The sequence below is a fragment of the Charadrius vociferus genome, unplaced genomic scaffold (assembly GCF_000708025.1).
Source record: "Charadrius vociferus isolate BGI_N301 unplaced genomic scaffold, ASM70802v2 scaffold90, whole genome shotgun sequence".
Classification (NCBI taxonomy): Eukaryota; Metazoa; Chordata; class Aves; order Charadriiformes; family Charadriidae; genus Charadrius; species Charadrius vociferus.
The window spans coordinates 11428994-11446154 of record NW_009647222.1 but is presented as its reverse complement, the minus strand read 5'-3'; the positions used below and the strand labels follow the sequence as shown (position 1 = coordinate 11446154).

Genomic DNA, 17161 nt, shown 5'->3' with positions numbered 1-17161 from the left:
TGGCTCTCTCAGCATCTGCTGATGTTTGAAGTGAATCTGCACAAAGTGTACCTTTGCTAAACTTCTCAAAATAAATGAAATCTCAACCATTTCTGAACAACAAAATCAAAATTAGGTGATAATGGATATACAAAACAAATGCCACCTTCTCTCTCTCAGTCCACCAACAGGAACTAACAAAGCCTATCCGAATTTGTATCTGAACCCCACAAGCACCAGTGGCAATGTGTTATTCAGAAATCTCAGAACAATGGAGTTTATTTCAATACGGCCACTAATTTCTGGTCCCTGTCTCCAGTTTGACTGGTTCCCATCGAAAAGTGAGAAAGCTGTGGGATGGCAATGACAGCAGATAAGTAAAAGAGGATTATCATCAAAAAGACCTGAGAAAGAGTAATCATTTGTCAATATTGGAATTATGCTTTCCATTATCATAGCGTTTGTCATATTCTTTCTATCATAGACATAGAAATGCCAAGGCAATACTAATTTCAAACTATTAAGTTATTCCAAGTGTGATAATTTTGAAAAAATAGAACACCTTACTCCTGCTACTCATGAATTTAGTTGCACAACATATAAAACAGGACTGCGCTTTTCCATAGAAGCATAGAGTGGAAACAAATAGGTCTTGCGTGGACTCATGCTGGTAATTTGACCGGTAATCCCTGGAAGTCACTCTGTCATTGGCATATTATCCTCCTGTTCCACAACACATCTGACAATTTATTGACAATTTATTTCTCTGACAATTTGTTATTACTCCTGGGCGCGCTGGGCAGCCTCCAGCGTGTAGCAGGCTCCAAAAGAGCATGCTCCTAAACTCACAGAGCCTCATAGGCTCTGAGAATGATTAAAATGAGAAGGGACGAGATGCTGAGCATTTTCTGTGAGGGTTCTCCCACTTAGCAAGTCACAGAATTGGATTTGTAATCTCGTAAGCTTTGTTACCTCAACAAGACAGGATTTTATTTTTTTATTTTTTTAGGGAGTGATAGGAGATATCAGGACAGCAGTGAATGAAATAGAAGGTATCTGTTTGGCATACGGTGACTGATAGTTGTTAATGTAGTGGGCTGGAACATTTTAATCTAGAATTTGCCTTAAAAGAAAGAGAGGAAAAAAAAAGGGTAATAAATAAAAGGAGATACATGACTCTGGTGGAGGAACCCTGGGTATCCAGCATTTGGAGAACAATGAGTGGACTGGGCACTCAAGGAGAAGCAGCACTACCCTTCCTTCCATACCAGCTTCCACACAATCCCCCCCCCCCTCCCCTCCATCTTCAACACATCCTTCACAGCAACAAGTTGTCCTTGGCATGACCCATGTTTCCAGCTAGTAAAGTCCTCCTCTGTTCCCCCCATTCCCTCAGAAGGCATCAGTTTTCTATTTTAAAAATATCAAGTCACCCTATCTCAGCTGCATTATAAACAAAGACAAACAAAACAACCCAAAACAGTTTTGTGTGTGTGGAACAAGAACAAAACACTTCAAACCCAAAGAAGTTTCCAATAAGTCACTCATTGAAATTCAGGAAGAAAAAACCCCAAAGGGTAAAAATACCCCCACGTATCCAAGTTCTCTGAGGCCATTTCTTTCCCTCATCTGTGTTCCATCATCTTCTTCCTTATCCAAAAAAGTTGCGGTGTCCGTGGGAGTATGAAAAAACATTGGTGTGACCACCGAAAGGAACTCTCTGTCTGGCAGCTTAAAGCCACGCGTTATCCCGTCTCCAGGAACTCAGCTTTGCTTCGACAGTCATAAATATTCTCTGATGACAAAGCAAAGAGTAGTCATTCATCCAGACTGAATAATACTTTAAAACCTTGAGAAGCACATTGGGATCTGTGCTTTGTCCCCGGTCAGAACGTAAGATCCATGGGAAACAACCCAATTGGCTTTGCATCTTGGACACCCAGCGCTGCCCACCTCTATCTTCAGGGCGATCCAGGCAGGAAAGTGTTGGGCTTCTCCCTTTCAGATGTCCCAACCCACCTGGTGGCCATTAAATTTATCTGAGGACAGTATGAAGGTTTAAGATGTTCCCAATTCTCTCCCTTGTATTTTTACAAAAAAATACTTTCTGGGTTTTTTTTGCTTGCTAGCCTCATCCCGTCTTGAATGTGTACAGGAAGGCAGTCTTCACATTATGGAGGCACCACTGGATGTAGTTTCACAGGGTAGCAAATTAAAATACCATATCCATGAGAGTGATCAGCCTCAACTACATCACTGAATGACACACGGACACGTGAAGGCTGAAGAAAGCATCCAAGCACAGGCTGTCTGATTAATGATAGCTAGTGATCATTCTCAAAGGGTACCCAGAAAGTTATGTCACCTTTTAGGATACACTACTCTGCCCCTGGAATTTTTCAAAGCTTTACAAAACATTTACTTACATGTTTTTAAAAGGCAGGAAAAAAAGACTCATTACAATATTAATTGTACACTATACTGCGTAATTAGAGATCTCCTAATTTTCAAGACAGCATTATTTGACATCTTGTCGCATAAACATTCTGCTTGTGCAAGCAGATCCATGAATGATCAGTAATGTACGTCATAGTCTTGCAAAAGTTATTGATGAGAAAATTATCTTTATGACTAGCTTTCACTTAGTCAGTTTAGGAGAAAAAAAATATCTAAATGTAAATCACTCTCCTCTTTTAGCCTCCCTTTCCACTGCCCATCTCAGAAGTTAATAATATATTTACAATGAATAAATAATTTTATGCTTACCTGTATGCCTTCTCTTTTTACAGCAGTCTTTTAAATTAAATTTAATCTTGCCATTCAAGGTAGAAACGGGTAATAAAACTTACCTGTTTATTAGTCAGTGTAGTTTTAGAATGATATTCGCATTTCTTCCTTTGAGAATGTAACTGATTGTTGACACAATGGAGGCCAAGCATGCATTTATGGTGCATGATATCATTGTGTGGCTAATAGAGGGAGTTTACTTATTCCACAGATGACTGCCACAAGAGAATGTAATTGCTCAATAATATGTCGATGTACCCATGGGAAGGATTTAAGTCATCTGAGACCTGTATTGGGAACTTGCCAGGGACCCCAGCACCACCTCTAATTTGCACGAAATGGAGGAATTGTGGCCATCTTCCGCAATAAGGATAAACAGAATGAGGGATGGAGTCAGGAAGTCAAAAAGGCAACCCAAATCAAAAAATTGGTTAGACTTTCAGTTGACATGAATAAATCAGTGATTTAAGAAAAAAAAAAAATCAAGTGTAAGTTTTCTGATTTAAGAGAAAGAATAAAAACCCATTAGATTAAAAAAAAAAGCTTTTAAAAACAATTTAGGGTTTTTTTTTTTTTTTTAAAGGGTCCAGGATGTGGAGAGTATTGCCACCTAGCCATAAGCTCCTAGGAAATGTAAATGTTTCCTCATAAAAATGATTATTACATGCTTCTTAAAAAAAAAAAGAAAAAAGAAAAAAGAAAAAGTATTTCTCAGAAAACTGAACACAACTAGAAGGGAAAAACTGTTACCCAGATGCAGGAAATAAAAACTTTAAGACTAACAAACTTCCAAGGGGACAAGTCAACATAAGTGTAGTGTCGTCCAGTACAGAAGATGATCTGCATCAGACAGAAATTATCTCACCGAGAATTAAAGGCTCAAAAACTTTAATTAATGCAACATCTGACTGAAAAACTATTTATGGACAATGAAATCTTTGCAATATTTGCACTATGGCTTTATTTTTTAAATCACGTATCAAGTTAAAGTGGAACATCTGATTGATTGAATACTAATGTGAGATAAATAACTGCGAAAACAGACTTAAGAGCTCACTGAATATTGCAAATCAAGTAGCACAATGCAGGACCACCTTAATGAGTATTTTCCATACTTCTCAAGGACGCAGAGTCACAGGCTGGATTCAGCTTGGTGGATGCCTACTTTTAAGTACTTTTAGTAACTCCTTCCAATGATTTTTGAGAAGGTTACCCAAATGTTTTAGATCAGGTGCATGCATAAAAAAAAAAAAGGAAAAAAATCTGTGTGAATGAAGGCTTCAGTTAGGAATTCATCACTGGATATGTTGAGAAGCTTTTCAAATTGATGGAAATTGTAACTATCTCAAATGAGATCCATAATAATGTAAAGATACCCTGCAGTTAAAGCAAGAATGACCAGACAGCCCCCACTGCCTAGGGCAAAATTGGAATTTAATCCCATTTGAGAATTTTTCCTGAATTTTCAAAATCGTTTATGGGATGTTTTCTGTCCATTCTTTCCTCAAGATGCAGCTCAGAAGAACCTGAGCAGCCTTAGCACGAAAGAGTTCAACCCTAAACCCCACAATGAGTCAAATGATCTGATTCAATGAGATGCACTGTGTTGTGATGTGATGCTCAGCTCAGAGCCCGTATGTAACCTACTCCACTTAAAAAAAAAAAAATAATTAAAAAAATCCTATACTATTTCTGCTAATTTCAGGCTAGTTTTTCAAATTAGTCCTTTCCCCCAGCCTTACCTCTATTTCTCCCTTTCACCCGAATCTGATTTTTCCCATTTTCAAATAAGATTTAGAAATCTGCTCAATGGCAGGTGGGTGGAGGCGCTCCAGATACTGTGTTTGTTGGTAGCCCAGCAGTTATTTGTGGTTGACTTTTTTGGTTGCCCACAGGAATTTCCAGGGTGGTGTAAAGAGACAGATGTGGGATCTTTTCTGCTACATAGATCACACCATAGAGAGATATCAAAGGAAAAAAACAAATCCATGAATAACGCACTAGTGGCAGCATTTGAAGCTCAGAACTTTGAAGACTGGCCTCTGAATTTATTGGTTTAATTACTGGGTATGGACATTTAGGCCACTAGATAGCTTTTTAAATCAAAACATCACTGAAAGGTTTCCCGAGTATTTAAAAGTTCATAAAAAGTGAAAGTGAGCTCAAGTACTGGCAAACTCAAAGCTACTCCCACCCTGACAGCACTGCCTTAATCTTAAATGCTAAAATTGCTCTTTCCTTCCTTTCCTCAGTATCATATTGATTTGTGCTTTTTACTTCAGTGAGGCATCTCAACAACTATTCCACAGCTTTTTGCTGCTATAACATTGGCAAGCTAAAGCAGAGGGCTTCAAGGGTACGGGTGACAAGACAGACTTTTGCCTGTGTAGATTAGTAAAGCTCTGCTGATCTCAGGCTAATTCATGTTAGCCAGGAAATTCTGCTCCTTGTTCTCTTTTCCCCTTTTTTTTTTTTTTTTTTTACTGGTACCACTACACAAAAATTACTGTTGCTGTGTGATTTTTGTGTGCGTTGTGCTCACACGAGTGACACATTATGGCATTTTTCCCCTTGAGGTTAACAAGCAGCACATGATTAAAATCATGTTAACTCAACAGTGCAACTTGCTAATCATTCTTACTCTGGAATTGCCAGCTAAAGCTTTTTTCATCATTTATTTTTTCAGGAGAATTTGTGTATGTTTCTGTCAGTCTACTTCAGAGCATGGCAGGTTACAGAGGCGCTTTGATTCATGGCTGGACATAGATTATTTTAAGTAGAAGGAAAAAGGAGTCTCGGTTTTAACAGCATTGCACTGTCATCTTGCGGTTGCAGCGCTCAGTTCCTAACCCTTATTTGGAAATGCCTTGAACAAGAATTCGATGTGAGCAGGAAGAAACGGTGATTGCCTCACTCCCGGGGCTTCGGTTTGTTTGGAGGCCTCCTTCCTGCTACTCTTGTGACAACAAGACAGGCTGACCTTGCCAACTGTTTCCACTTCGGTTCTTTCCATCTCCTTCCTTCATGAGAGAAGAGCATGACCTCCTCCATAAAACCATCATTATTTAGAAGACTTCACCTCCTCCGGACTTCCAGTACTTCTGGTATGAACACTTATTTGAAGACACATTTTCAGGCCAGTGTTGTGTACAGTCCTCCTCCCTGCCTGAGCTCTAAAGAGGGAATGCTCTAACCACTGTCAGCTCCTAATTAGTTACACATCTGTTTCACAACTGAGGCAAATCACTTCAAACACCTTCTTGGCTTAATTCACTTTTTCCAACTTGTAAACAGCAACCATTTTTTGCTTCTTTTTCGGGATGGCTCAAGACACCAGCCAGTGTGGGATTCTCCTTGTAGACCCTTCCAATCAGCTCAAAAGTGATAGTCTCCTGAGCTTGTTCAAAACACAAAAGAAAGCCCTGAGCTAGGCTTCCCTACGCCTCCAGTTGTGCTGTTCCCAGGTAGACCGCTGCTCTCCCACCTGCCTCCTTATATCCTCCTCCTGGCTAAAAAGCAACCATATTCCTGGAAGATAAACAAAATTCACCCAGTACCATGAAGCCTGACCTAATCATCTATCACTGCATGACTACAAATGATGAAATGGTAGGAACTAGTTACTTGGAAGCAGGCAGCATGATGCTACCCCTAATCTAAACCACAGATTCCAAAAGCTGCAACCCTTTCCTTCTCCTCAAAAGGTAATAGTAAATCTCCTATTATATAGATTCTTCCTTACCCTTTTACCAATACCAGGAGTCAAAAGCTTAAAAAATCTATGTTGTTTCTATTCGTGCTCTTCACTTTAATCATTTCTCTCAAGTTAGAGAAGAAAAACTTAAAAGGTCACTATTGTTACCTTCAGTTTCGGCTTTTGTATTTGGGCAGCCAATAGTTTGAGGGAGTGTTTATTTTTGCAGAAACCACTGTTAACATTAAAAGTCAGGGAAAAAAAGAAATCAGAAATAGGTTCCTAGGGGGCTTAGTTTAGTACTTGGGAAGAAAAACACTGTATTTTGATTAGAATTGTGTTACTATTGTTCCCCTGAATGGAATTCAGAGTATGCATACTGAATTCCACATTTTCAGAAAGAATTGCCTACAACTTAAAATGTTGTAAACCACGTTTACTTCAACTTTTTTAACAAGTGAAAATTTTCATGATCTTGCAAATGGATTGCCACAGATAGATTTATGCATCGACCCAAAATCTTATTACCAGCAAAGGGATCCTCTGTGGATTTTGGAATCAATTAATGCACCATTCAGACTATACATGATGTTAAACTCCCAAAATACAAGATAGTTATTGCAAGATTCTTTTTTTTTTTTTTTCCAGGTATAAGGTATTTTAAAGGGTATTTTATTATCTATTTTACCCTCACACTTCCAAAATGACTACATTTTGGTTTAGCTTCAGAAAAGAACAAAACTTCTTGCAGAGATAAAATGAAAAAACACTTCAGAAAGAGGACTGCAAAATGATGGGGGTAGTATGGAAACTTTTGGAACTGACAGCTACCACCATTATGCAATTGCCATTATGAAACAAATGGACTGAAATGCGAAGAATCTTATTTGTGGTAGATTTAGCAGAGATGTCAGGGGACTAATCTCACTGATAAAGGGTACGTGGGAAAGTCCAATCGCCTGGTATGGAGATGTCCCTGAACCCAGGAATCAATGAACTGCAGAGGGCAGAGCAAAACCAAACCAAAATGGGGACACGGCTCACAGCATGATATTGTGGGAGCGAAAAAAGTTGCAGTCTCCCCAGAGGGAGAAAATCCACATGCGCGCACAATCCAGACAGTGTCAAAAGCAAGCTGCTGCTGCAAGGCTCCAAGAGCAGGGTGCCTTGGCTCTGTTACGGAGGGACCACCTCTAACAGCAGAAGACAGCTCGATGGCTAATTCAGTCCTTCGCCTCACTTACCGATACTGCCAACAAGGCTGCTAATTAGTACTAACTGTGACGGTGGTTTCTGTGATGTGGACAGCTGTTTGTGAAAAGCTGGACTGAGACCACCAACTCACTTCAGACAGGCCACTAAACAGCCATCTGAGGGTAACCACTAGGTCGCTAGCAACTTGGGTTAGATTCAAACTAGTGACTTCGAGGTGAAAAGGCTCCATATTCAATTACCAGTCCCCTGAGTCATCCCATCCACCCTCTATAGTTATTTCAAAGCGCTTTGGTAAGCAATATCTGAGGACATTACATGTGTTCAAAATGCTAAAAATACACATCTAAGAGAGCAGGGAAAAGATCAGATCACCCAAAAGTAAATTTTCCTTTCTGTTTCAAAAAAGAAAAGAAAGGAAAAAATAAATCAGAATTCTAACACTTTAAGCTTTTTTTTTTTTAAAAAAAATACATACATAAAAGGCCTTCTTCCCCGCCCCGCCCCCCCCAGCTTTTCCATTCCAATTCATTTCTTGCACATATCATTAGAATACTAAAGAAAGAGAGACTGTTCTTGGAAAAAAATAATATTCCTTTTACCTTTGTATTTTCTAAATAGCCAAATCAATAGTAGAAAGAAGGGGAAAATCCTTGAGAGCAGGGGGTGTGAGAAGGGTAGCAGGAACAAAACAAAATGTTAAAAGATGGATTAAAAAAAGCCCCACACTGAAAACGGCAACTCCTAGGGATTCCACCCAGGGCTTCTCAAACTTGCAGATTTGTTTTAAGACTGACGCTGGCCTCCGGTATCCCGGGATATGGTATTTTCAATGCAGCTCCAGAGGGCCGCCAATCTATTTTTGTCACCTATCCTGGGATCTGACAACTCTCACCAGGGGCTCAGTTAAACAAGCCTCCAGTTTTTAAACAAAGTGGATTTTAATTGAGAAGCACCTGTGGCGAGAGTCTGCTGGTATTATTAAAAAGCAAATATATCACAGCGAATCATAAGAGGCGGGGGGTGGGGGAGCAAACGGGGAGGGGGGGTGTCCATGCATACGTCATACCTGCAACACAGTACCATTCCTTTCATAAAACTCCCTTGAAGAAATGTGTAGGATTTGACTGCACCCCATGAAGAGTGTTTTTCCCAACAAGCTGTTCCCAGGGTGTTGAAAAGCTATCATTCATAAAAAATTATTGAGGGGGAAGGAGGTAGCAAAGGGGAGTTCAGAAGGCCAGGGACGCCAGTGGAAACCACAGAATGAGACCCTCTGTAAAGCACACACCTGTTTATGGCCACCATAATGGCTTAACTAGAAAGCTTAAAGTTCCAAATTGTGGGGGGCGAGAGAAGGGGGGAAAGAGGGAAAACATAATGAAAGCCTGTTCTAATATCAAAATACACTTTAACCCATGGAGTGCAGGCTCACAACGGATGGCTGCAATTTAGAATAAAGCACGGACAATGAAAAATACGCAGAATTGTGGAGGACACTCTTCAGACACACCTTGGTATCATCAAATAGACATGGGCTTAGGCCAAAGACTGGAAGTGCACTACTTTATACAATATGCAGCTAAGAACCCCTGCTTATTAAATAATATTTAACATTGGCCCAGAGAGCAGTTGAGAGCAGAGAGTATGTGCCAAGGTCTATCTAAATGAATTAATGAACAACTCCTGTAACAAAGAATTCACAAGGCAAGGAAAAGAGAGAGAAGCTACCCTGCAAAGACTTGGATGATACACAAATGTTCAGAATGACAAAGAACGTGCTGTAATTTTAATGACACTATTAGTAAAATCCCTTGGCAATTTGTAACAGTGTTACGTGTGCACTTTGCCCTCACTGAGTGGCAAAAGTGATGTGCTCAAGCCTGTTGGTCCAGTTGAGAAGAACTGACATTAAGGAGGAGACTCCTCACAGGTATTAGTCAGTAAGGATGATTTTTTTTTTTCCCCCAGGAAGGAGCCAAGCACTTTCATGCATTATTCCCTTATGAAGTGGTTTCGTTGACATTTTTGCCAAGACTTCTCAAAACATTTGGAGAAAACAAATCTCAAACTGAATTGAGGGAAACCACAGGCAGGGGGAATATACGTATCTCACACTGAAGCTGGGTTTAAATGTTTCATCTTAAGTATCCTGAGCAAGGCTGGAAGGCTGCCTTTGATGCAGAGCGCTCAGTTTTGTTGACAAGCTAACACTTCTGGCAGAACCTATCATGATGGGCCCACAAAAAGCAGAACAGAAGGGCTGCCCCAGGAGTTTGAAGTGGAACATGGGGTAATACGAGACAGTTGTAGGTTTCTTTTAATTAATATTGTTGGACCAACACTTTCCCATTTCTTAGTGCACATGCAATACTGCATTTGTTTTTGCCTTGTTCATATAAATCAGCCTCCTGAACCTCACTTTTAATCAAAAGTAGGAACAGTCTGTGATACGCAGAAGGAAAGAAATGCCTGGTGCAGAATAAAGGGGGTAAGGAACTGAAAAATCACCTGCTCTACATCCTATGCCTGGGAAACATGTTTTTTCACATGGTTTATCAACAATTTCTGTTGGTTTTTTTTCCTTTTAAGATCACCCCCAAAGTAATAAGCTACTTCTACCCTGCCAGACAGCTTTGATCTGCAATGCTTGCCTTAACACAGACAATTTAGGCTGTTTAGATCTGTATTTCTACGTCTAATCTTTTTTAGTCAGTCTGTCTTATATATTCTTCCACCATGCTCTTCCCCTTCTCCACTTTAATTCTTACGTAAAACGTTAACAGCTGAAAAAGTTCTGTAGCAAATGTAGGCAACTTCATCCACAGTTAAGGAATAGGTAACTTGAAGCAGAAAATGGATTCTTCTTCCCTGCATCCCCCAAAAAACCCCACAACCCCACAAAAATAAAATATATTGCAAATCCCAGTACAAGACACTGATCTTGCAACATGAGACCACAACTCCAGGCACTCCAGACAGAACATGATAGGTTAGCACTCTTTCCACTACTCTTCCTAGGCACCGCTCTGCCCAAATTCAGTATAAATTTCTGACATTTCCAATAATAAAATACTTTCAGAAATTACTGGGAAGAGATCATCACTTACCGTTTAGCTAGTCAACCCGTACTTGTTACAAAGTAATTAGCCACAAGAAAGTCCCTTGTCATGAATCCTCACTTCCCTATTTTTTCCCCAATTTGCCCATAAGCAGTTTATCTTACAAAAGTCCACATAGGTTAGTTTCATGATCTGTTCCGTAAGAAATGTGTCAAACAACACATTACATGCTAATGCCCAGTGTTAAACTGATGTCTCATTAAAGTTGTTTAAATATATCTAAAACAAGCAATATAAAGGATTTATCACGAAAACCCAAGAAAATGCTTTTATAAGCATCCACGAAATAGCTCACAAAGGATAGATTTTAAAATAATAGAAGGATTCAGCTTTATAATAACTTTCAGTAAACACAATTTCAAAACCCAAATTGCCCAGACTAACAGCTGAAAATCCCCTCTATACCCAGAGTTAGGACTTGATATTTAAGATGAATTACATAAAACATATTTTTTCCTTATTATTGTGCTGTGAATACAACCTAAATATGTATTTCTAAAAAAGAGTTCAACAGTAGAATAGCTATCATCACCAATATTTGTTATACCTATGTTTCAGAGGTAACACCGCCGTTGTGAGGCCTGTTCAGTTCATGCATTTCAAATGTATTTTTGAGATTTTTTTTCCTTAGGCAACATAGCTTTTGTGCCTACTTTGATCACATTTTCAAAACACCATGAGAAGCAAACCTCTTAAGAACAATCCCACCAAAAAACAAATTAGAGATTGGACTGTTCCTCTTATAACAAATATTGACTATGAACATATGTCAAAAAATTTTAAGGTATTCAGAACTCTTGAAGCCCCATCCCTGGAAGTGCTCAAGGCCAGGCTGGATGGGGCTTTGAGCAACCTCGTCTAGTGGAAGGTGTCCCTGCACATGGCAGGGTGGTTGGAACTAGATGATCTTTAAGGTCCCTTCCAACCTAAACGATTCTATGATTCTATTACAAAACACCTCACCAAAGCTAAAGGCATCACATAACAACTCCACAAGTAGATGGACAGGTTGAAATACTTCTTGAATGACAAAGTGACAATTCAAACAGAAATCCCTTTTGTGAGATTGTGTATCTAAACTTATGGTTGCTTATACTCAAAAATGATAGGAAACTTTTAAGTTTAGCATAAATATATTATGAAAATCACCTGAAGTTTAAACAAGACACAGTGCAAATTACAGTGCATCTTACTAATGGAGCTTCAGTGATGTCTCTATATCACTACTGGTGAGGCATTAGCTGTGCTTCTGAACTGAGGTGAGATGCCACGCAGCAAAGAGAGGATGAGGTTAATTTTAAATGCTCTGGACTTCTATCTGTCTTCACCTCCAGCTGCTTTTCCCTATCCTATGAAAAGACATGAAAAATCAGAATTCTCCGATTTATTTATGCGTTTTCTGGGTCTGATTTAAATATTTTATCTATTTAAGTGTTTTCTGAATTATATACTACTTTTAGAGTAAGCTGTAAGGCTGCAGAAAATGCTGAGCCAGATAGCAGAGTATCCTTGATTCTGATAAGGCAATTAAAAGCAGTATGGAGCCAATCCTGTCCAAAATGAATTTGAGCTGAAAGTAGACATTGCTTTGATCTTAATGTGGAGAGGATCTTCCTACAGGATACCTTTTGGACAGCAAACTTCTGCAACTGTCAAAGTCTAGGAAGAATGATGCAAAATAATCATACTCCCTCATTTGTTTGACAGACTGATAATGTGTTCCCCATCTTCCAGTAGTCATCTCTTGGACCTGAACTACTCCCTCTGTTGCCCCAAGATCCATTTTTATTTGTTGCTGTCTTCTCCAGTCTAAGCAGTTTCTAACTCCATGTTAGATGGACACCACCAGGCAGCTCCCAGAGAAGTGCAGAGAATCTCTCAGTTCTTGATTTCTTTTGCCCGCACCACACTAGTAAGGAGCAATAGCCGTTGAAAATGCCTTCAACAGACCCTGGATTCACGACTGGAACAAAGACAATAAAAAGCAAATTCAGTAGCTCAGCTCTCACAAGTCTCTACTTACAACGTATAAACTAAGGATTTCCAGAGCTTACAATGTGGCCAAATTTGGACTGCATTACGGCAGAGGAACATGCATAACCCTCATTTATAGTGGGAATAGTTAGTCTTTAGAATATTATTTTAGGGATACTATTAACATATACAAAGAACAATGCCAGTTTCTCACCCTCATAAATTACTGGATCTTATCAGAAATCACTGAGAGGAAGTTCCTGTAAAGAAATCAATTAAGCCTAAAGCAGCATGGAAAATTTCCACTTGAATGGTTACGATTTGGCCAAGCTACAAGCAACTGGAACCAGACCTTAACACAGAAAGCATTTAACCCTAAACAGAGACACTGCTAACAGGTCCGCCCATAAACAACAAAGACGTACGTATCTTCCACGTGTAATGCAGTTAGGAAGTGTTTCTCTTCAAGTATACTTTAAAAACAGCACGCACGCTATTACCCAGCTGTGACCTCAACGTACTGCCCCGAAACCCTAGGGGAAATCAGGGAAACAGTGGCAACAACACGACGAAGATTGCTTTCCGTGCGAAGGACACCGGAAGTTCGCAGAGCGCTCTCCTGCCGCAGGGCCACGGGCAGTTTTATCAGGACCTTGGACAGCCCCCCCCCGGCTGCCGCTGCCACCTGCGGATACCGAAGCGGTGCACATGGCATAAGGAAGCCTTAGGGATTGTGAAAAGGAAGGGAAAGGCAAGGGAAAACACGTTCTGCTGCATTACTTCATAAATTTCGCCCCCCGCCCCCCCTCCAATATAGTCTACTTACAGTACTGTAAGAAGACAGCAAATTCTAAGTCAACATAAGGCAATGACATAGATAAGGCTAGGTACAAACAAAGATTTGAAGTAAGTTTGGGTATAGCCCCCCATTTTATTGCTTCTTCATTTGCAAATAAAGGGGAGGTTTTCGGAGTCTCGCTCTTCAAACACACCAACCTCAAATTATAAAATCAACTGCTATACAAAGACTGCGACAATGGCATTAACGGCCTGCCTGGGGTTTTATTTTTTTGTTGGTTGCATTTAAAAATGTATTTTACAAGCGCTTTAGGCAAAACAAACCTAAATTATTAGAAGCAGTAAAAATTCAGAGCTTTACAAACATTTAAGCTCATTTCTCATAATTTGCAATGAAGCTCTTAAAAAATCTATCCACTTATGATGAAAAACCAACTCCCTATTCCCTTTTAATAAAAAATAGACCTTAAAAAAAAAAAAAAAGATCTGATCACTATTGTTTGAAAGCACTCAAAAGCAATAAGATGGTCACAAGACTCGATCTGACTGTTCTGCCCCTTTACAAACTCAATAAAGCTTGCTTTTTATGACTGATTGCTGTGCTGTATTAATCCCCTAGCATATAAAACAAGCCTATTGGAGACTGGGACTCCACTGGGGGAGGACAGGGAAGCTGTTGTGTTCTGAGAATTAATCCATCTAGGAAAATCAAAAGCCAGCCACTCACAATACAGTAATCAGCATGTTCTCCACTGTGAAAGCCCTACATTTCCCATTTAGAAAACACAACTATTACTCCATTATGTACTGAAACACACAGACCCCTTTTATTTATTTGTGGTTGTTATTATTTGGCTTATATTTATGGGTTTGTGCGTATTCCATTGGTGGGTAATACAACCATCAAGTTAAAAAAAAAACACAACGGTCTATTCCCAACTGCTTAAAAGGAAAAAGGGACTCCCACTGCTTTTTCCACAACCAAAGTTCTTTCTGGATTTGCTTTGTGAACAGGATTTTAACTCTTTATTACCCTAAATAAAAGGAAATTCTTTGCATTTTTTCCTTTCACAGAAAGTTCATTTTCTCTTCAGGATAATTATGTTATTTTTTTCTCACTTTGTTGAATTACCTAACACGAGCTTCCTAAGTACTGGTGCTAAAATAAAAAAGTTTGAAATGTTATAGTTACTCAATTGAAAACAACTTCATTTTATTTCTAGGTGCTATTATATTTGATGCTGTTTTGTTAGCAAAAATTTAATTCTTTGCTTTTAAAGTTGAATGATGTAGCCTTCCAAATAAAACTTCTTTTTCTTTTTTAAAAGTAGAATCCTTTTTTTGCCATTTAGGTGCTCAAAGTATGAATTTCCCATTGTGTTATGGAGATAAAGATTAAAAAACCCAAACAAAACCAGCTGCAAATCTTATGTGACACAGTAATTAAACTGCTGACTTAATTCTGTCCTAAACATAAGAATTAAGGCTTATGGAAATCACTGAGAAACCGCAACCTGATAGATCATGTACTCAAGAACCAAAAACATATATCCTTTTCAGCTAGCAGAAGTCACCTACCTGTATAAGAAATTACTATAAACCAGCACCTAAACACAACAGTTTTTAATATCTGCTGAAATGTTCCCGTCAAATTAATTTAAAAAAGCAAATTGCTTATATTCATATTTATTCTTTGCTAAAATGAAGAACAATTTTCTCCACCATTTGTTTTTAAAATAAGAAGTCACTAAAACCAACAAAAGTTATAGCTTTTGTTCCTATTGCCATTATCCTTTCATATACATCCTTTACTTAATAAATGGCTAAAGACAGCATTTTTATATCATTGCCTTGAAAACTAACAGGTGACTAAAATCCCACTAGGTCAATTCCATAGTCCCACCTGGTCAGCAGTGTACATACTAAAATATTATGGTTAACTAAAAGATCTTAGCAGTCCAGCTATACTCACCATCAGTTTTAAGTATTACTATATATTTCTCATAGTTCAAAGTACGATGTGGGTTTTTTTCCATTTTTAAATCAAAAAATAAATTGCAGGAGGAAAAGATGCACATGGCTGTATGTCTGTTACATGTACATGCAGTTTTAGGACATAAACTTGCCTTTCCATTTAAGAATGGGATTAAACGATGACAACATGAACACTTTAACTTTTCTGGGACCTTCCTGTTAGACACAACTGAATATAACCAAACAACAGCCACGATACACAAACACGAGTCATACTAAATTGTCGTTCTTGTTTGTAATTCTTGTAATGAGTATGCATACAGGATTACATTTCTTGGCTATCAGGGCAAAGCTATGGCACACACAGAGTTAACCATGCCCCCCCTCCCCCCTTTCTTTACCCCCCTTCTCCCCCCATCTCATTCATGCCACATTCCACAGTGGCAGGGTCCAACAACAATATAGGAGGGTACCCAAAATGAAGAGGCAGGGCCTTCCATTCTTCTGCCTCTCTTGAATTAATTAACTGGAAATGAGTTTTGTCAATGTTTTGGAAAGGCAGAGGGGTGAAAAGAAACTGCTAGAATTAATCACAGTGAGAAACTACCTCTTCAGCAGTCTGCCAGAGTTCAGAAAACCCATGAGAAGTGCAAAATAAAAGAAAAGTGGGCTGACTTACCATCCAAAGGAACAAATAAAATTCAAACAAACACTCAAGTCTCCAAAACAGAGACATGCCCCAGTGCAAAGGAATGTAGCATCTGTTGCCACAACAGCTTCAGCTTTGTTTTTAATATACTTGTCATGAAGACTGAAAGGTAGCAAGGTAGAAGAGACAATTTACTAACAATTTAAATACACAGAAGGCATGTTGTGTTTAATTCACTAAATATTTATGTACATCCAATGTGTTCCACTGATCCTTTTATAAGTAGAGATATTTAAGCACCACGATTGAAAACGAGTAACATTCATTGTTTAGCCCTGACTCAGCACAGATCTTTTAAACAGAGAAGGCAGACTGCAAAGTGGTTATTTCTTTGCTGAGTTTTTAATGATAGTTATCTTCAGGTTCAGCAATGGAAATTGTAACAACTGCATGCATGACATCTTTCTACTAACAAAACAAGAAAGTAATGACATTTCAACCATCTGAAAAGGATCTTTTTCCATAGGTTAATTTACCTATGCATTTTGAAAATGTGTAGGTGTCCTTTTGTTTACAACAGTGAAGGAGAATTATCATTTGGCAGTTTTTCTGAGAATAAACGTAACACTTCCAGCAGGCTGGAACTAAAACTGAAGAAATCTTGATTGCCTGAGCAGGGAAAAATATCTTAAAAGAGAAATCCTCTTTCAATGATTTGACTGTTCTTACTTTTTTGTTCATGAGGGCTTTTTCCTGACAGATCTCATAATTAACTTGTCATCTCGTTTCTCTATCTCTAAACCCATACTCTCAAGGGCAGAATTATCTGCCAGCCCCTTCTCCTCCATCTGCGCAATAAGCTCTTGGTTTCTCTCATTCTGTTCAGTAAGATTTCGGATAGCATATACTGCCCACTGGTTCACAACTGTTGGACAAAGTTAAGGATCATTTATTTATTTAAAGATGAAACAA

The 17161-nt window shown here is 38.8% G+C and overlaps 1 protein-coding gene across 1 annotated transcript in view; it reads right to left on the bottom strand.

The window, feature by feature from the left end:
- Positions 1-16926: 16926 nt before the first annotated feature.
- Positions 16927-17161, bottom strand: part of ATXN10 (ataxin 10) — a 104695-nt gene continuing 104460 nt past the window's right edge. Inside the window, exon 10 of the mRNA XM_009879720.1 lies at positions 16927-17114. Coding sequence (XP_009878022.1) covers positions 16927-17114 — 188 coding nt within the window. The remainder of the gene's footprint in view (positions 17115-17161) is intronic.